At 44.9% G+C, this 17,667-nt stretch overlaps 1 protein-coding gene across 1 annotated transcript in view; it reads left to right on the top strand.

Moving 5' to 3' along the window:
* The first annotated feature begins 10,532 nt into the window (after positions 1-10,532).
* Positions 10,533-17,667, top strand: part of LOC135882583 (organic cation/carnitine transporter 2-like) — a 38,129-nt gene continuing 30,994 nt past the window's right edge. The window contains exon 1 of the mRNA XM_065409534.1: positions 10,533-10,925. Within this exon, the coding sequence (XP_065265606.1) occupies positions 10,533-10,925 (393 nt within the window). The remainder of the gene's footprint in view (positions 10,926-17,667) is intronic.

The raw sequence follows: 17,667 nt of genomic DNA, 5'->3' as shown, positions 1-17,667 counted from the left end.
TTGTTCCCTTATGCATTTCTACACTATTTACTATCCCACGTAGCTTTTTCTGAGGATAATTCACCCTCTCTGTGCCCAAATTGATTAATCGATGCCATGAAGATTAACCCTTCATGGCGGAGGAGAAAAGGGCAGCACAATTCAGATTCCATATCAGAAGGAGGCTCCCTCCTCACGCTACTGAAAAGTCCTCATGCCCCAGCTGCTTATGTTTTCATACCTTACTGATCTAACTGCCTGTACACAAGTGTTAAATTGCACCCCCACCCCCATGGATATGGAAGCTTGGCACTTGGTACTTGATGGAATATTTAAATCTTGATAGCTAAATTGTCTAGCTGGAAGGCAATTTGTGCTCTGATAGATGAATGATTTTAATGGAAAACAGCCAAAACAAAGTGGTTTACTACACAATATTAATTTTTACATTCTATCAAATATAAGCAATTCACTGCTCAATTATTTGACTTCGTGGGGTATTTCCCATTGAAGGAAGCATAGATTAGTGCTTGAAACAAAAGACTGGGAACTAGGCAATTTGGTTTTAGTCCTATATGTGACATGGCTTGCTGCGTGACTTTGAGCACATTAGCTAATCTCTCTGCCTCATTTCCCCATCTAAAGTGTGACTACATACTTCACTATTGAATAGGCTTTGTGGCTTAATTTATTTTGAATAATGTTTTTAAACTGCATAGATGTCCTAGGATAGAAGTGCAAAGTCTTACTATTATTGCTCCCAAAGAGGAAGGCTTTTCAATTTTTAGTGGATAGGAGTTTTCTATAGTTAGGTTTTATAATGGTACTGACCAAAGTTCAGAACTCTTATTGCAACAAGCTTAATCATTGTGACGTAAATACTGTTGTGAAAAAAGTTGCTGTTGCTTTGAGTGTGCGTCAGTGTGGATCCCACTGTCATCGCACATATGCCTCATGCACATGACCAGAAATCTTGGAGTAGCAGTGCCCATCAGGACCATGCACACACTCTGGCCTCCTGGGGCTTCTGTACAAGGGCATAAAGGGCGGTGTGGCTGCGACTCTCCCTCAGTTCCCTCTTATCTGCCCTTGGCAGTGAGATGGACCCTGACGAGTGTCCGACCGCTAGCTCTTAGCTTCAGCTAAACCTTACCACAAACCTTCTGAATTCTTCAGAACTCCTTGGCTACCTTTATCTTTGACCACTATACTGGGGGATGAAGGGGTGTGTGGTCTAGCCATCTTGACCAAATGAGGATGGCTAGACCCAGCCTCTTCTCTCTCTACACATCCTGGAAAGACCTCCTGTACAGGGCTCCTTAGCATGGTAAGCTCAAGCTTCAAGCTCTGCCCATCCTGTGATTGACTAATACTCTTATAAGAGAGACACAGAAGATGCCTTTCTACCTAGGGGAATTGCACATACCTAGCAGATGCTCAGTGTGTCTGTCAATTTCTGTTAGGACATGTAAGTCACAAGACACAAGGCTCAAACACCACTTTTTGGCACAATCTATGAATGTCTCATCAGACCCTAAGGAGACAAGCTCTCAAATCCTGCTAGTGGAAAGCCAGTGTTATCCAGAAGACAGACAACACCCAAGACTGGTTCAGAAATGATGGTGCCAAGAAAGGAACTAGTACTGACATCAACGCCAGCACTGTGCCTGACACCTACATCATCTGAGATCATAAGTGTCTGCTTTAAAACACAGTCTGGCATCAACAGCACAGAGGCTCCAGGCAGAGCTCAGTATCTTCTCATGAACAGACAACGCCTCTGGAGATAACTCCACCATTTGTGTCAGACTTGATCTTCTCACATCCCACAGTATTGAAAGTCTTTAAAAGACTTCTTCATACTTACCCTCTGTTTGGAGACCCAGCTCCCTTTTGGGACCTCACTGTCATTCACTTGAAGCTCATGTAGCCTCCCTCAGAACCACTGCCTGAATGTTCTGTGTACCACCTTACCATTAAAATGGTCTTTCTGGGGGTCACCACCTCAGCTCGGAGACACAGTCAACTCCAAGTTCTCGTGGCTGCAGCACCTTATACAATCTTTCATAGAGACAGGTGGTGCTGAGACCACTCCCCAAGTTCACCCTTAAGGTGGTCTCAGACTTTCACCTAAATCAATTGACTGTAAAGGTAATCTTCTTCTCAAAGCTGCTCTCTGAGAAGAAACTGCACACCCTGGATGAATCTAAAGCGTTACTGTATTACCTTACTGGGCCCAAGTCCTTTTGGCTTTCTAGCTGCCTCTTTGTGTCTGTATCTGGCCTGTCCAAACACCAAGCCGTCTTGCCACAGAGAATTTCCGAATGGATCACACACTGCATTTGTACTTGCCATCAGCTGCCAGGTGAGCCTTTCTCTTTGAACATCAAGGCACACACACCAGAGCACAGGCTGCATCTATCGCCTGCTTCAGAAATGCTCCAGTCTTGGACATCTGCAATGAGGAGTAACCCAGTGACTTTCCTGAAACATTATGCACTTGACATGGGTGCCAGGGCAGATACCAAGTTTGGGACAGCAGTACTCCAATCACTATTTGATACAGCTAGAATGCCTCACTCCCACCATCCGAGGAGGTTACTGCTCGCCTGTCACCAACAGCGGGATCCACACTGACACATACTCGAAGAAAGAGCGGTTACTTAATGTGGAATAACTGTGGTTCTTCACAGTGTACTTTGGCATGGATCCACAACCTACTTTCCATTCCTGCTTTTCAGCTACCTGAGTCCTCAGCTATGACAGGGTTTGAACTGCAAGGGAACTGCATCAGGGTTGCAGCTGCTGTGCCTTTTATACCCTCGCACATGAGGTGGCACATGCGGGGCCCCAACAGATGCTGCCACTCAAAAATGTCCCATCTCACAGGCATGAGGCATTTGCACTCTAACATTGGGATCCACACTGACTATAACATATCAAAGAACCACCGTTACTGTAGAGTAAGTAACTGTTCTGGTCTGGACCTTTTAGTCTGGAATTTTAAAAAATATGGTTCAGTTTAGTAGTAGAACGCCATACCCATAATTATACTTTATTAATGTCTGGCACTCTGTCCCAGAAAACAGTATGGGAATCAGACCTCAATCCTACAGAAGCAAAAGTAAAATTCTAATTGAATAGACTTTTAAACTAAGACCACTGAAAGAGTTAAGCAAATTTGCAGCATCAACCTGACATTAAAGTCCAAACCAGAACCCAATATACCAGGGAAGCCATGGCAGACTTGCTTTTTGATGCTATTTGCAATGGGAGTGTGAAATTAATGAACCTCAAAGTATGGAGTAGGGGTTATATCACTAAAAACTAGTATTTCCTGTTTGAAAGCCTGATGAAATTGTCAGCAGTTGGCAGGAAATGGGCTGAGGAGCAGAGGGACAACTCGAGCAATTTTTTAAACAACTTCCTTGCATGATGTGAGCTTTGTACTATTTCTTCAAAAGTCTGTGAAGCTGACTTATTTGAGTTCCTGGGACTCACTGCTTCTTGTTCTAAAATTTGCAGTCTATAAGGCTCTTTAAAAACAGAAAAGGACTGTTTATTTTTAAGGTAACCTGCACATTGAGAGATGTACAGTAACGTTTAAGTTACATGCTGGATGTCATCAAACAGGTGAAGTCATTTTGCACCTGCCCTCATTTTAAAATGTTGTCTTCCATTCCAAGTCCTCAATGTGCAGTTTTTGTGTGGTTGCTGTTTGGTGTAATACACTCATATGGACTCTACCAGGACCCAATTTCCCAAGCCTTTACATGTAAGCATTTGCAGGATCAGGCTCCTGGTGGTGTCTTACTACCCTTGGAGATCACTGGAACATACAGGCTGTCTGTGAATGATTTAGGTACATTCATATGTTCTCCACACTTTGAGTTTTCTACGACTATTCCACAGACTTTACAAATGAGAAAAGTGAAGCACAGTACATTGGGAAAATGTATGCAAAGTTACCTGAAAATTTCATTTGTGTGATAAGATCTGCTACAATAGGTGATTTCAGCCTGCTTGCATCTTGGGGGCAGAATAAGACCTGTCAGCTATGGGCAGCAGGGAAATGCGCCACCCCTGAAGTTCCCTTCAGTAGAGATTACTGCCACAGCTGGGCTAATTCTATCTGGCTTTCCTAAATGAGACTCGATTTGTTTTTCTGCAAGTATAGTTAACACAACGTTTCTCCAACAGCGTGCGCATGGGTGTAGTTTCCCCTAATGACATAAACCTGAAGCTTTGGATGTCAATTTTCATCACTGTCCTGACTTGGAATGATTCCTCCATTTTTAAGGTGGGCCGGATTTATGGAATCTACCACTTAGTCGTTTTTCAGGTAAAGTCTCATAAATTTTCCATTCTTCATTGTGCTAAGACTTACAGATCAGTTACAATGTGATTTTTACAGCTACCTGTCTCCAGTGTGGGAAGCAAGATCATCTTTTTAAATATAAACAGATGTAATACAATGAGATGCAGGAGAGGAAATAACTGGATAAGTTGCAGGAGGGGGAAATAACTGGATAAGTTTCATATGAACTTTGGTCTACTCAGTGCCTCAGTTTCCCCATCTGTAAAACTGGGATAATGATACTGACCTTCTTTATAAAGTGCTTTGAGATCTAAGTGCTATTATTTTTTAAGTACATTGTTGCATGAGACAAGTGTTTCCAAGAGGCTCCAATACAGATTGGATTTTTGTTTCTGTAACTGCACTTGTTTTCCTTTTTGGCTGTTTTCATCTTCTGTTAACATTCCTCTGAGATGAGATCTTCTGCCTGATACTCTGGGACTGACTTCCCTGGCACGACATGTCTATTCATTGTGTCTACTCTGAAACCAAGATAATCCAGAAGCTGTGTCAGTCTATTTGTTTCTGCTTTCTCTTTGTACAGAACTTCCCAGGAAGAGATGAAGGGGAATTTCCTTCTTCCTTACAGCTAATATTAATACTCCTATGATCCTAGAAGCATTTGTCTGATAAAATAGTAATGACTGAAGTTGAGAAAATGGGAAAGTAAAGATAAGCCTCCTTTAAGACCTTTTTCAGATGTTTCAGATAGAGCTATATTCTGTTTTATCCCTGATTCTCTGAGACTAAGAATAGGGGAGGGTACAGCCCTTTCTGGGGAATGGGTTGTTTCCCTGCTATCTGAAGTAGATGGCTGGTTTCCTCGATATATCAGCATTTCTGTGGGTTGATGAGTACTGGGAATGGGACAAAACAGTGCCTGTGATTCTTGCACAGCTCCATTAAATACATCCTGGGAATAATGTCCAGTAAATTCATTTTGACCCCAGCTGTGGGTAATTGTTTGGTCTCAGAATGAAAGAGCCTGGCACCAGTCTGGGGGTCCAACCCCACATAGGGCTGAGTGACAGTCCTGCAAATTGCTGCAAGGCTGCTGAGGGCAGCTCCTGACCTTGCCTCAGCACCAGCTAGCACTCGCGAAGTGATATTCTCTCCTGATCTACTTCAGGGACTGCTTCAACTTGCCATCTGATGGTATTCCTTTCTGTGGAGTTGGGCGGGGCCAGGCAGGGTTAAATCTCTACTTCTCTGATTAGCCTCCACTTTCGGAAATGTTCCCCACTGGAGTACTAAGAGCCAGGAACTGAGTTGCCTGGGGCACCTATTCTCAGGGACCACAACTCCATCTACCTGCATGAAACAGATTTGTGTACCACTATCTTTTTCAGAGAGAGAAGCCCTTTAAACAGAGGGATTTTAAGTTGAGAGGGACCATGCCTGCAAAATAATCCACCCATGAAAGCACTGCTTGTGCAAAGTCTACAGGGGCTTTTAAGGTCTCAGACATCATCTCTTTCCTCATTATGCTAAGGGCCACAACTCCACTACAATGAGTACTTCAGCCTGGGGAAATTCCAACCTTTTATTCAAAATGTCAGACTAAAATTCAGCTCAATGATTTGTCTAATTCCCAGCCGTGTCCCGGGGCTGCACTTCTCTTTTGAGGAGATTCTCCCCTCAGCTCCACTTCCTGCTCTGAGGCACTTGCAGCAGATGTTGCAGGCTTCAGGGAGAGAGCCAGACTGAGAGAGCCAAAGACAAAAGGAAAGGCCTGTGTCTCCTGCTTCCCCCCCTTGTTGAATAATGTCTCATTGGGGGGCTGGGGGCAGAATGCATTTTACCCTTCAGAGGGCAAGACTGCAGGAAAAGAGCCTGGCAGGAGTGGAAAGATTTAGCTCCACGAGCAAGGTTCAGACACTATCTCAGAAACCTATTGTGGGTGGGAGTGCCCTGCCCTTCGAAAGAAAAGGGGGCAGGCAGGATTGGAAAAGCTGACACAAGGAATTAAAAGGCCCAGGCCTGCTTCAAACCCTGCAGATTCCAAGAGCGGTGCTGCCATGCCTCCCCCTGTAGAACCCTCCCTCTCCCCTTCCCTCCCCAGGTCAGGGTTTGGATGAACCAACAGAGCCAGCAGAGAAGCTCAGCAAAACTTAGAAAGATTGTGCCTAGATCCTGTGCTGGGTGTGCAGCTCAGCCACCTCCTCCGTCTCCACCCCCTATTCAGGTTGTAGTTGGAGGGTTTTGGAGAGTGTGCTACAGGGTTGCTGGACTCAGCCCCCTGCTTCCACCTCAGTAACAGCTAGGGTGACCAGACAGCAAGTGTGAAAAATCGGGACGGGGGTGGGGGGTAATAGGAGCTTATATAAGAAAAAGACCCAAAAATCGGGACTGTCCCTATAAAATCGGGACATCTGGTCACCCTAGTAACAGGCTCACAGAGATTCACTACTAATATCTTAGGCTTCACCTTCCAGGGGAAATGCAAACCTATTTTGGTCATAGAGGCCCTACGCCGTAGAGATGACAAGCCTTGTCCTCTTTTTTTGACAGCAGGGAGAGTCCTCATCCCCTGCAATATTTTTGGAGCAATCCCTGAGCCAAATTTCACTCCTCCTCTTAAAGCAGAATCATAGGGATAAGTTCCCAAATGGGAAATAAAATTAAAAATAAGCAAATAAAATCTGCATCTGGAACAGGTGCTCACCTTCACAGAGAGCAGCATTGTGGCTAAACTCAGGAAAGACCAAGCCACAGACCTGTGCTGATTTATTTTTTTTCTTGAGCCCTGAGTAGAATAGAATCCCTGTGCTTGAAACCGTAGGTGGTGTTTTCTTCCATGTTTTAAGTAATTATTTTAAAAGATTTACAGGCACCTTTTTCTAAATACAGTACTACCATAAAAAGGTCATGCCCAGGGTCTGATTTATACTCATAAGCAAAGCAACTCAGCTAAGAGTATGAGCCTATTCTTAGCCCACTCTGTTGAGCATTACATATTGTATGAGATTTAGAATGCTGAGGCCAAATTCTGCCCTAACCAACAAAGTGGGGGACAAGCCGATCTAATAAGGGTAGATTCCACAAGGAAAGCCGAGGCTACCACATGGTGCAGTATGCTCTGTCGCTCCTTTTAAAAAAGTAGGAATGTCCCGGAACTTGGGCTGTTTAGTGCTACTGAACGCAGCCAGCTGTGGAGCGATGGCTGTACAAACTGCTGGCTGGAAAAACCACACCCTATGGGGCCAATGTGTTTGGGGAAGTTCAGCAGCCTGTCTCTTTTCTTAGCATTTTCTGGAGCCCTAGGGAGAAATTCTGACTCTCTTGGTGCTTTTGGGGGACAGTGGCTGAATGAAAAATACCGTTTTACCTTTAACACACCAGCACAGCAGAGGGGCAGGGGTAGGCCAGGCCTATACTCAAAAGTTAAGTCAACCCAGCTACATCGCTCAGGGCTGTGAAAAAAACACACACACACACACACAACTGAGCAACATAGTTATGCCAACCTATCCCCCGGTGTAGACATCAGTAGGTTGTCTTCTATCAAGAGTTCTTCTATCAACATAGCTACCGTCTTTCAGTGAGGTGGATTAACTATGCCATTGGGAGAACCCCTCCTGTGGCTGTATTGATTCTTCACTGAAGCGCTACAGCCTCGGCTTTCCTTGTGGAATCTACCCTTATTAGATCTGCTTGCATAGACCCCCTCTGAATCATATCTAGTGAGGTGATAAGTCTGCCTCTTAGTTCTCCTTTCCTTTGACTTTGTGACCTTGTATGTAAATTTTAACTCTATGTAAATACAGATTCTTAAAGTTTAGTTGTTTTATTACCTGGTAAAAGTTAAACTTTCATCAAAGAGATGTATTAATGCTGTCTGAGATAAAATATTGTTATGCTGAGAAGTAGTGACTGCTTACATCACAAACCTCTTTGAGTGTAACACACTCATCAATTAACATAACTGCCAGGATAAATTAATCACAAGCCTCCCACCTAAAACAGAAGGTGGGTTGTGAACCAACCTGCCCAGAAATTTTTGGACTAAGAAGGTAGAGGGGTTTTGCTGAGTATTGTTTTGGATATGTGCATGCATGAGCAGAGACAGCCTAGCCACAAGGAGCAGCTGAAAGCCGGGTCTGACCCTGGAAGAAACCTAGGGAGAGATTTCTTGGGTCAGAGGTTCAGGCTGAAAAGCGTGGTCTTGGGTCTCTGAGCAAAAAAACCTGTTTCCTGCTATTTGATACTTTCTGCATTCAGAGTCACAAAGGTTTTTTTACATTCTTTGTAAATAAACAAAACTTTATCAAAGCAATATCTAACCATCACTGATTTCTACTCCCAAATGGAACATTGCCAGGGCCCCAAACTTTGATTAGCCACTTGGGCAACAATGTTTCACTGCTAAGTGAGGCTGCTTTACCTTTGACTCAGATACTGTAAATGAGAAATGTGAATACGATTGCAAATAGTTGTGCAACACTTCAAGGTTTATTTGGTTTTGCTCCATGGCAGCTTCTCTCAGTTGCCTTGAATGGCTTTTCAAGGAACTACATCGTTGGAAACTAGGCCTGCAGCAGCACAGGAAAGGTCTTGTGCAACGCTCTATAAACATCTCTATACGCAACACAGCCCAACCAAGTTACTAATGCCCTGTTGAATTACATGTGTGGTCCATGGAATGTGCCATTCATTTCAGGGGAGGGCAGATGCACTAAATCACCCATATGGCACCCAGGGTACTGCTCCTGCATCTATCTTCCACCTCATCTGCCCCTGAACCCCTGGGGGCTGCCCACTCTTCCTACCCCAGGCTACTGATCCATTGAGTCCTATGCCCCGATCCTGTCTGACCCTGGGGTTCTACCACCCCATCCCATAGGCCCCCTTCTAGCATCCTACCCCACCCCATCTGCCTTGTGGTCTGCTCCTTGCCCCATATTCCTAGCCTCCCCACCCATCTGTCCCTAGTCCCCCCCACTCCATTTGTCCCCCACTGTGTCCTGAACCGCACCCCATCTTTCCCATGTACTCATCTCCCTCTGAGTCCTGGCCTGCACTCCATCTGTGTCCAGGTTTCAGTCCCCGGCCAATGTTGTCCCGCCTTGTTCCACCCATGTATTACATGCCCCCCTCTCCCTCCAGCCTCATATCAGGGACCCCCCTTCTGGCCTGGTGCTGCTCCCCCTGTATCCTAGGGTGCCCTTCAGATTGACACCCAGATGGGTTCGCTCGGAGGGGAGGGCAGATGGAGTCTCCTTTCAGAGAGGACTAGATCAAAGCCCATTAATGAACTGCTAATGTGGGTTAGCATGGTGCACGTAGACAGTGTATGGCAGGCTGGGCCGTGGCAGATGTATCGTGAATGTTGTAGGCACTTTATGGTAAATTCATCTCCTGTTAAAGCTATGCCTATGGCACTTCTGGGGGGGTGGGGGGTGGGATAGTACATTGTCTTGAGCTGTCTCTGCTCTCCTCATCTTTCCTCCATTATTCTCCCATTGTTACACTTTGTCTTAAACTAGACTGTAAACACTTCAGGGGAGAAGTGGCCCTAGACTGGCTGAACCTGCACAGTGGACCTAGATTGGGACCTTACTTTGCACGGGGGGCAAATGGCCACACAAGGAGGAAGGAGACTCAGGCCCAGGCCTTCCAACTGGGGGCAGGTAGGGGAAAGATAACAGATCTTTTACAAACCAGGGGCTGTAGCTTGTCTCCTACCCAGGGCCAAGCTCTGTGGCTGCAGGGCCCGGCTGCTCCCCTTCGGCACTGCGAAGACGGGCAGTGTCACCGCCCCCGGCTGTGCCTGAAGCCCCTGCCTGGCTCCCACCAGCTTTCGCGCCCATTTGCGGAGCCGGGGCTCTGGAAGCCGGACGTCTCCACGGCGCGGCGTGTTCGGGGCTGCCGCAGGGAGAGAGCCCAGGAGCTGAGCTGGGCTCAGCAGCGCCCCCCGGATGGGCAGCGCCAGACCTCGGGGGGCGGGACGCCCTAAGCCAGCGCCTGCCTTGCCCAGCCCGGGCAGCAGGGAGAGGGCGGGGGCTACGCCACCTGTCCCGCGTGGGCCCTGGTGGGCAAGCCCCACCCCCTTCCCCCGCCGGGCCCGGCCCCGGGAGCGCTCCGGCGGCCGCTCCCTCTCCGCGCCAGAAGGGGCCGCGCGTAGCCGCCGCCGCCTCCGCTCCTCAGCGCCGGGCCCAAGCGCTGCGCGGCCGCTGCTCGCCGGCTGCGCCCCGCCATGCAGGACTACGAGGGGGTCACCGCCTTCCTGGGCGAGTGGGGCCCCTTCCAGCGCCTCATCTTCTTCCTGCTCAGCGCCAGCATCGTCCCCAATGGCTTCACCGGGCTCTCCATCGTCTTCCTGGCCGGCGCCCCCGAGCACCGCTGCCGGGTGCCCCCCAGCGCCAACCTGAGCCGCGAGTGGCTCAACGCCAGCATCCCCCGCCAGGTGCAGGGCGGCCGGGAGGGGCCCAGCAGGTGCCGCCGCTACCGCCTGGAGTCGCTGGCCAATTTCTCCGCGCTGGGGCTGCAGCCCGGCAGGGATGTGGATCTGAGTCAGCTGGAGCAGGAGAAGTGTCTGGACGGCTGGGAGTACAGCCGGGAGCTCTACCTCGACACCATCGTCACCGAGGTGCGCCCTGGCGGGGGCCGCCGCCGTGGGGGAGCCCTGGGGGCCAGGGACGAGAGGGGTGGGGAGTGAAGGGGTCTTGGGGTGATGTGGAGAAGGATGGGGGGTGGGGCCAAGGAGTGGGATGCGGCTGGGACGGGTGTTGGGGGGCACAGGGAGTGGGGTGCTCAGGGTGGGAGGTGCTGGGGATGGGGGCCAAGAAGGGGAGTGCTAACAATGTGGGGCCAGTGTGGGAGTTAGGGGGACTGGGTAAGGGGTCTGAGTGTATCGGTAACCACTGGAGGCACAGAGGTACAGAAATAATTGTTGATAACCTGCTGATTTGGTACATAAATGATCAATAATACAGAGAGAGACTCTGCTTTACTTCCTAGTCCCCGACCCATGACAGGGGACAGAATTCTACACGTCAGTACCTCTGTCACAGGATGTTGGAGCTAGTGTTTACTGACTCCAGTGGCTACTGTTTCAGTTGAGATGTGCTGCGGATGGGAGCCCTGAAGCTTGGTGGAAGGGGAAAAGTGGGCCCATAGTTACCTAGTGTGTAACAATAGGTATGCTTGCAGGAGAGGAGGCTGCAGGGCCATGAATACACCTGTCCTCTATGTTGAAGCCCACTACCTTCACACTTTTGGGACTGCATACTGGACGCTTTACTCTAGGGACCTGTTCATCTTGAGTTGCTTACTGTAGCTACATCAACCCTACACTTTCTCCTCTTGACATGAAACAGACTTTTCTCTGACTGTTCAGGTCACTGACTATATTGCCTCTTTCTTTCGAAAGTTTTAACAGGTTAACTAATCATTGCTATGTAAATATCAGAGACAAAACTAAAATAATTACATCAGTGAGCTTTTGTTTAGAGAAACATTATACAGTAATATAGGCATCAGCTCTCTCCTTAACAGGGTGCTATCAAATTACAGAGACTGTTTACAAAACCCAGTACATATTGTTTTTGCTGATCTTATTAAATTAAGTGAAACTTCTGATTACACATTTATTGAATCAGACATGTCTATCAAACGTTAATATTAAAAAAAATTGGACATTCCCTAGTGAAGCAAACCACTTTGCACAGAGAGGGTTGTCCTGCGCTTTGCTGATGTGTCTCTTTCTTAACAGAAGATCTAGGTGTTTGCAAAGGAACCTATATTTGGTCCCTGCAGCCTGCCTGTCTTTATATTGTGTCATAAATGTACATGCTGTTTTAAAAATCATTTGGAATGCCAAAGTGTGTGTGCTGGAGGGCGTACAGTTTAATTTAGATTATTAAAATATACAGAACAAGAATTCAGATGCATGAAGAAGAGAAGGATTAGCTAGACAGGAGATTAGCGTAGGAAGCTATTGCTGAAGGAGAGACTGGGTGGGGGGGGAGTTATGTCATCTCTATTTAAGCTGCTGGAAGTGTGTCTATGAGGCAGAAACAGTGATAGTCTGAAAGTTTCTGTCTTCTTTCCCACACATCATATGTAAATTTGTCTGTCAAGCTCTTGTGATATTTTTCCCCAGCTGAAAGCTTCTACAAGAAACGGAAACCTTTTAAAAATAAATAGCAGAATAACATGCACCATTGTGCTTCTCTGCAGCAGTGCCTAGGAGATTGCTGTAACAAAGAAAGTGTAAGCCTCTTTTGATGTAACCTGCATACTTCAGTGGCTTAGAATTTTGCTGTCCCAGTACTAAATTTGGCAAATCAGATTTTTTTTTTTAAATGGAAGGCCCCTGATAATTTTTCACACCACTGTACCATCCAGTGTAGACAGGGCAAAACTTTAATTGGTTGTTGACAACTGTTATTGAGCTTAGGTAGTGACTGAGGCTTGAACGATTTTCACAGCTGATTTTAGTGAAGTTTTGCCATCTCCACACCAGCTTTCACCTTTCAGCACTGATGCATCACCTAAATTGCTTTTTAAGATCTGCTTTAGACACTTAACTGTTCTGAACTTCTTTCAAGAGAACTGTATCTGGACACCACCGAAAAGCACTATTGCAAAGGCCTAAACTATTATTACAGAGAAGATTAAAAATGGAGCTTTTTTAAAATTATTCCAGTTCACATGACATTGTGTTGTTTTTGTTTTGAATGCTTCAAAGCTCAATGGCTTGGTGGTTTAGACATGGTTTCATCCTATAATTTGTCTCCTCGCTGACAAAACTGTGTACTGAGTTTCAGCCCATTGCAAATTAAACTGGCTGAACTTTAAACTTCAGAAAGATGGAGAGTCTGGTAACAAACTGTAAGAATAGAGGAAGCTGATACAGTGCGTGACACTAGAATTTCAAGAAAACACACTGTCTGTACAGTTTGGCTGATATTTTGTTTGCCTGATCCCTGTGCTTGCAGGAGTTAACTGTACTTGGCAGTCCCAGACTTCATGCATCATGACTTCTTTTACGAATGTTTATGCTTCTGGGTCAGTTTTGCAAGAGCTGTGGCCTTTCACCTACTTAGAGGTTTTCAATGTTAAACTTGTTTAACTCTCTAATCTGTTGACTCATTCCTGCCCTTTTATGATTCATTAATCTCATGTTTAGCTGCATATCTCTCTCTGACTTGTCAAGATGGCCATGAGGACCTTTGTCCCAGATCTGGTTTTAACTGAAATCTAGAAAAAAAAAATGTTGCCTGAAGCATCTTCTGTCTCATGTCGCATGGCCACAGTAAAGGCCCTCACTTATGTGACAGTCTTTAAGGAGCAGAAGCAGCTTAAAATGCCTTTCCCTTCTTCCTTATCTAAAAGCAAACCCCTCTTTCTCATGTCAATCTTCCCAGTGTAAATTTAACAGAAGGTTGCAGTTAGAGATGCAGGTATATTTGATCATTTTATACATACTGTAACTGCTTTTTGTATTTGTGACTCATTTTAAACACTATAAGTGGAGAGGTGAATAAAACTTCTTGCCCTCAAGAAAACCACCATTTATGCAATTCCTATTTCTTTTCTATGTAAGTCAGTGGCAGAATGAAATGGTAATAAAAAGTGATATATGGCACTTAAAACACTTAGGGCAGGTCCACACTGGGGCGGGGGATCGATCTAGGAAACGCAACTTCAGCTACGAGAATAGCATAGCTGAAGTCGACGTTTCCTAGATCAAACTAAGTTTTACTTACTGCGGGTCCATGCGGCGCAGGCAGGCTCCCCCGTCGACAGCGCTTCCTCCTCTCGGTGAGCAGGAGTTCCGCAGTCGACGGGGGAGCGCTTCTGGGATCGATCTATCGCGTCCAGATGAGACGCGATAAATCGATCCCAGAAGATCGATCTCTACCCGCCGAATTGGGCGGGTAGTGTGGACCTACCCTTAGAGGTGTGATAATTAAATGAAGGGCTAAATTCCTCTTCCAGTTATAACTGTTACACCTGCTCAATGCCACTGAAGATAGCAGGGTTTAAGTGGGAGCAGAATTTGACACTGAAATTATCGAGTGAAATAGAATGAGACAAAGGGACTGTAGAGGAGGAACAAAGAGGAAGCAGCCTTCTCTTGGATAATGGAATGGTCTTATATATTTTGGCCAATTTTAAATGTGCTCAACTTCTAGTCTGCTATTCTGAAAACCTCTGTTCAGCCACTTTCTAAGTGTTATGATGGTAGGAGTAATTGCCGCATGCCACGTGGTATATGACATAAAATCATTATACTTGTGTGTTCATCCTTACATTTTGCAATTTTTTTTTTTTTTTTTAGAATATCTCGTTACAAAATTTACACTAGTGGGAATTTGAAATCAAGTGGTTAAGGGCAAGTTTTACATTTTTGTTCGTTTAACAAAATGCATTATTTGACTTTAAAAAAAGAAACTTAATTGTAAGCCTACCTCTCTCTCATCGTCTTGTCGTTATTGGAATTACAGTAGTGCCTCAAGGCCTTAGTCAGTATTGGTACCCTATTGTGCTGGGCACTGTACAAACCTATCGTAAGAGACAGTCCCTGCCCCCCAAAATTCACAATGTAGGGCCCTGATCATGTAATTAGCTCTATGCAGGCAGACCCCTGCACCTTTGTAGAGCTCATATGAAGCGAATTAACAGAGGGGGTATGGGAAAGTGGAGACAATGGTACCAACAGTTGGAATTGCCCTCGGAAGCATAGACTAGTAATGTGCATAATTTCCAGGTATTCAAGTTTACTTTTTTTAAAGAGTAAACAGGAGAGATTAATGAAACTGCACTGGCCTTGTTTATATAACAATGGAACCAGTGGCTGAAGTTCAAATCAAAGCTTTCTCTACCAAGTTAAACATTTACTGACCTCTTCATGCATATTCTAGTGGTGGCTTAGCATAGCAAAAGTCATGTCAGGATTCTCATTAGATTTCCTCCTCTTCACATGTTACCAGCTTTCTTAATACATCTGCTCTTTGTGTGTAATTAAGCTAAACAGAATTAAGGGTAGAATGAGGGTGTCCACATGGGTTTAATGCCGTTTAACTAACCCACCTTTCGCTAATTTGGATTAATTTTCCTGAGTGTCCCTGTGTAGACAAGACTTTAGTTAAACTTTCTTTCATAGCTAGGCTACTTCTGCAGGGCAATCAGAAGTGAAAAGCAATCCGCACTTGTTTCAGAAAAATGAGTGGATATGATACTGTCTATACACAGAGAACAGATGTATTGATTGGGAAAGCTACTAACATATGAAGATGAGGAAGTCTAATGAAAGTCCTGATTTCAGAATCTTTGTTACGGGTCATGTCAGAGCAAGAAAAATATTTATCTTGGCTTTCAAATCACAGGCTGAACATGCCCACAATTTGAAAAGACATCCTGTTTACTTATATATTAGAAACTGATTTGATCTTAAAGTCCTGAAGAGGTCCACAATATCATTGTTAAATAAGCACTTTTTAAAAAGAGAATTGCACTTGAAGGAGCTCTTTGATTCTACAATATCAGATCGTAAAAATGTAGGGCTAGAAGGGATCGCAAGAGGTCATCTAGCCCAGCCTCCTGCCCTGAGGCAGGACCAAGTAAACTTCCACCATCTGTGCCAGGTGTTTGTCCAACCTCTTTGTTGTTTTAAGAACGGGTTAGACTTCCAGTGATGGGGATTCCACAACCTCCCTTAGAAGCCTATTCCAGTGCTTAACTGTCCTTATAATTAGGAAGATTTCTGAATATTTAACCTAAATCTTCCTTGCTGGTCTTGCTCTACATTCAGTCAACACGATGAATGCATGATCACTGTGTTCTTTATAACAGCCCTTAACATATCTGAAAGCTTATCAGTTCGCCCCATAGTCTTCTTTTCTCAAGACTAAACATGCCCAGTTTTTTTTAAACTGTTTCTCATAGGTCAGGTTTTCTAAACCTTATCATTTTTGTTGCTGTCCTCTGGACTGTCTCCAATTTGTCCACATTTTTCTTAAGTGCGGCATCCAGAACTGGATCCAGTTCTTCAGCTGAGGCCTCACCAATGCCAATTAGAGCAGGATAGTTGCTTCCTTTGTTTTACACATGACACTTCTGTTAATTCACCCCAGAATATTAGCCTTTTTCACAACTTTATCACATTGTTGACTCATTCAATTTGTGATCTATTCTAATCTCCAGATCCTTTTCAGCAGTATTACTGCCTAGCCAGTTATTCCCCATTTTTGTTGTTCATTTAATTTTTTCCTTCTTAAATGAAATTCTTTGCACTTGTTTTTATTGCATTTCATCTTGTTGATTTCATACCAGTTCTCCAATTTGTCAAGATTATTTTGAATACTCATGCTGTCCTCCAAAGTGCAACTTTGTGTTATCTGCCAATTTTATAAGCATAATTTCCACTCCATTAGCCAAGTCATTAATGAAAAGATTGACTAGTACTGAAACCATGGCTGACCCTCTGTGGGACCTCACTAGATGCATCTGCTCATTTTGACAGCCAGCCAGCCATTGATAACTATTCGTTGGGTATGGTCTTTCAACCACTTATGCATCTAATTTGTAGCAATTTAACTTGTACTTAATTTCCCTAGTTTGCTTATGAGAAAGTCATGTGGGATTGCATCAGAAACCTTACTAAAATCAAGATGCGTCGCATCTACTGCTTTTCCCCTATCCGCTAGGCTAGTAACCCTGTCAAAGAAGGAAATTAGGTGGGTTTGTTCTTGACAAATACATGCTGGCTATTCTTCATAATCCTATTGTCCTCTAGATGCTTACAGATCGAATGTTTAATAATTTGTTCTGGTATTTTTCCAGGTATTGAGGTTAGGGTGTCTACTATATAATTCTCTGGATCGTTTGTTCCCCTTTTTAAAGATAGGTACTATGTTTGTCCTTCTCCAGTCCTCTGGGACCTCACCTGTCATCCATGATTTCTCAAAGATAATTACTAATGGTTCCAAGATTGCTTTAGCTAGTTCATTAAGTAACCTAGGATGAATTTCATTAGGCCCTGCCGACTTGACTGCATCTAATTTTAGATAAATATTCTTTAACCTCCTCTTTCCCTGTCCCTGTTTGTGTTCCTTCCCCCTTATTGTTAATATTACTTGTGTTAAGTATCTGGTTAGAATTTACCCTCTTAGTGAAGACTGAAGCCAAATAGGCATTAAACACCACAGCCTTCTTGATGTCATCTGTTCTTAGCTTTCCTTCCCAGCTAAGTAGTGGACCTACACTTTCCTTCATCTTTCTCTTGCTCCAAATGTATTTCTAAAACCACCTATTACCTTTTATGTCCCTTGCTAGGTGTAACTCATTTTGTGCCTTAGCCTTTCTGATTTTGTTTCTACATG

Source organism: Emys orbicularis, chromosome 8, assembly GCF_028017835.1.
Source record: "Emys orbicularis isolate rEmyOrb1 chromosome 8, rEmyOrb1.hap1, whole genome shotgun sequence".
NCBI lineage: Eukaryota > Metazoa > Chordata > Testudines > Emydidae > Emys > Emys orbicularis.
The sequence above is the reverse complement of the archived record's forward strand: the minus strand, read 5'-3'. Positions and strand labels throughout refer to the sequence as shown.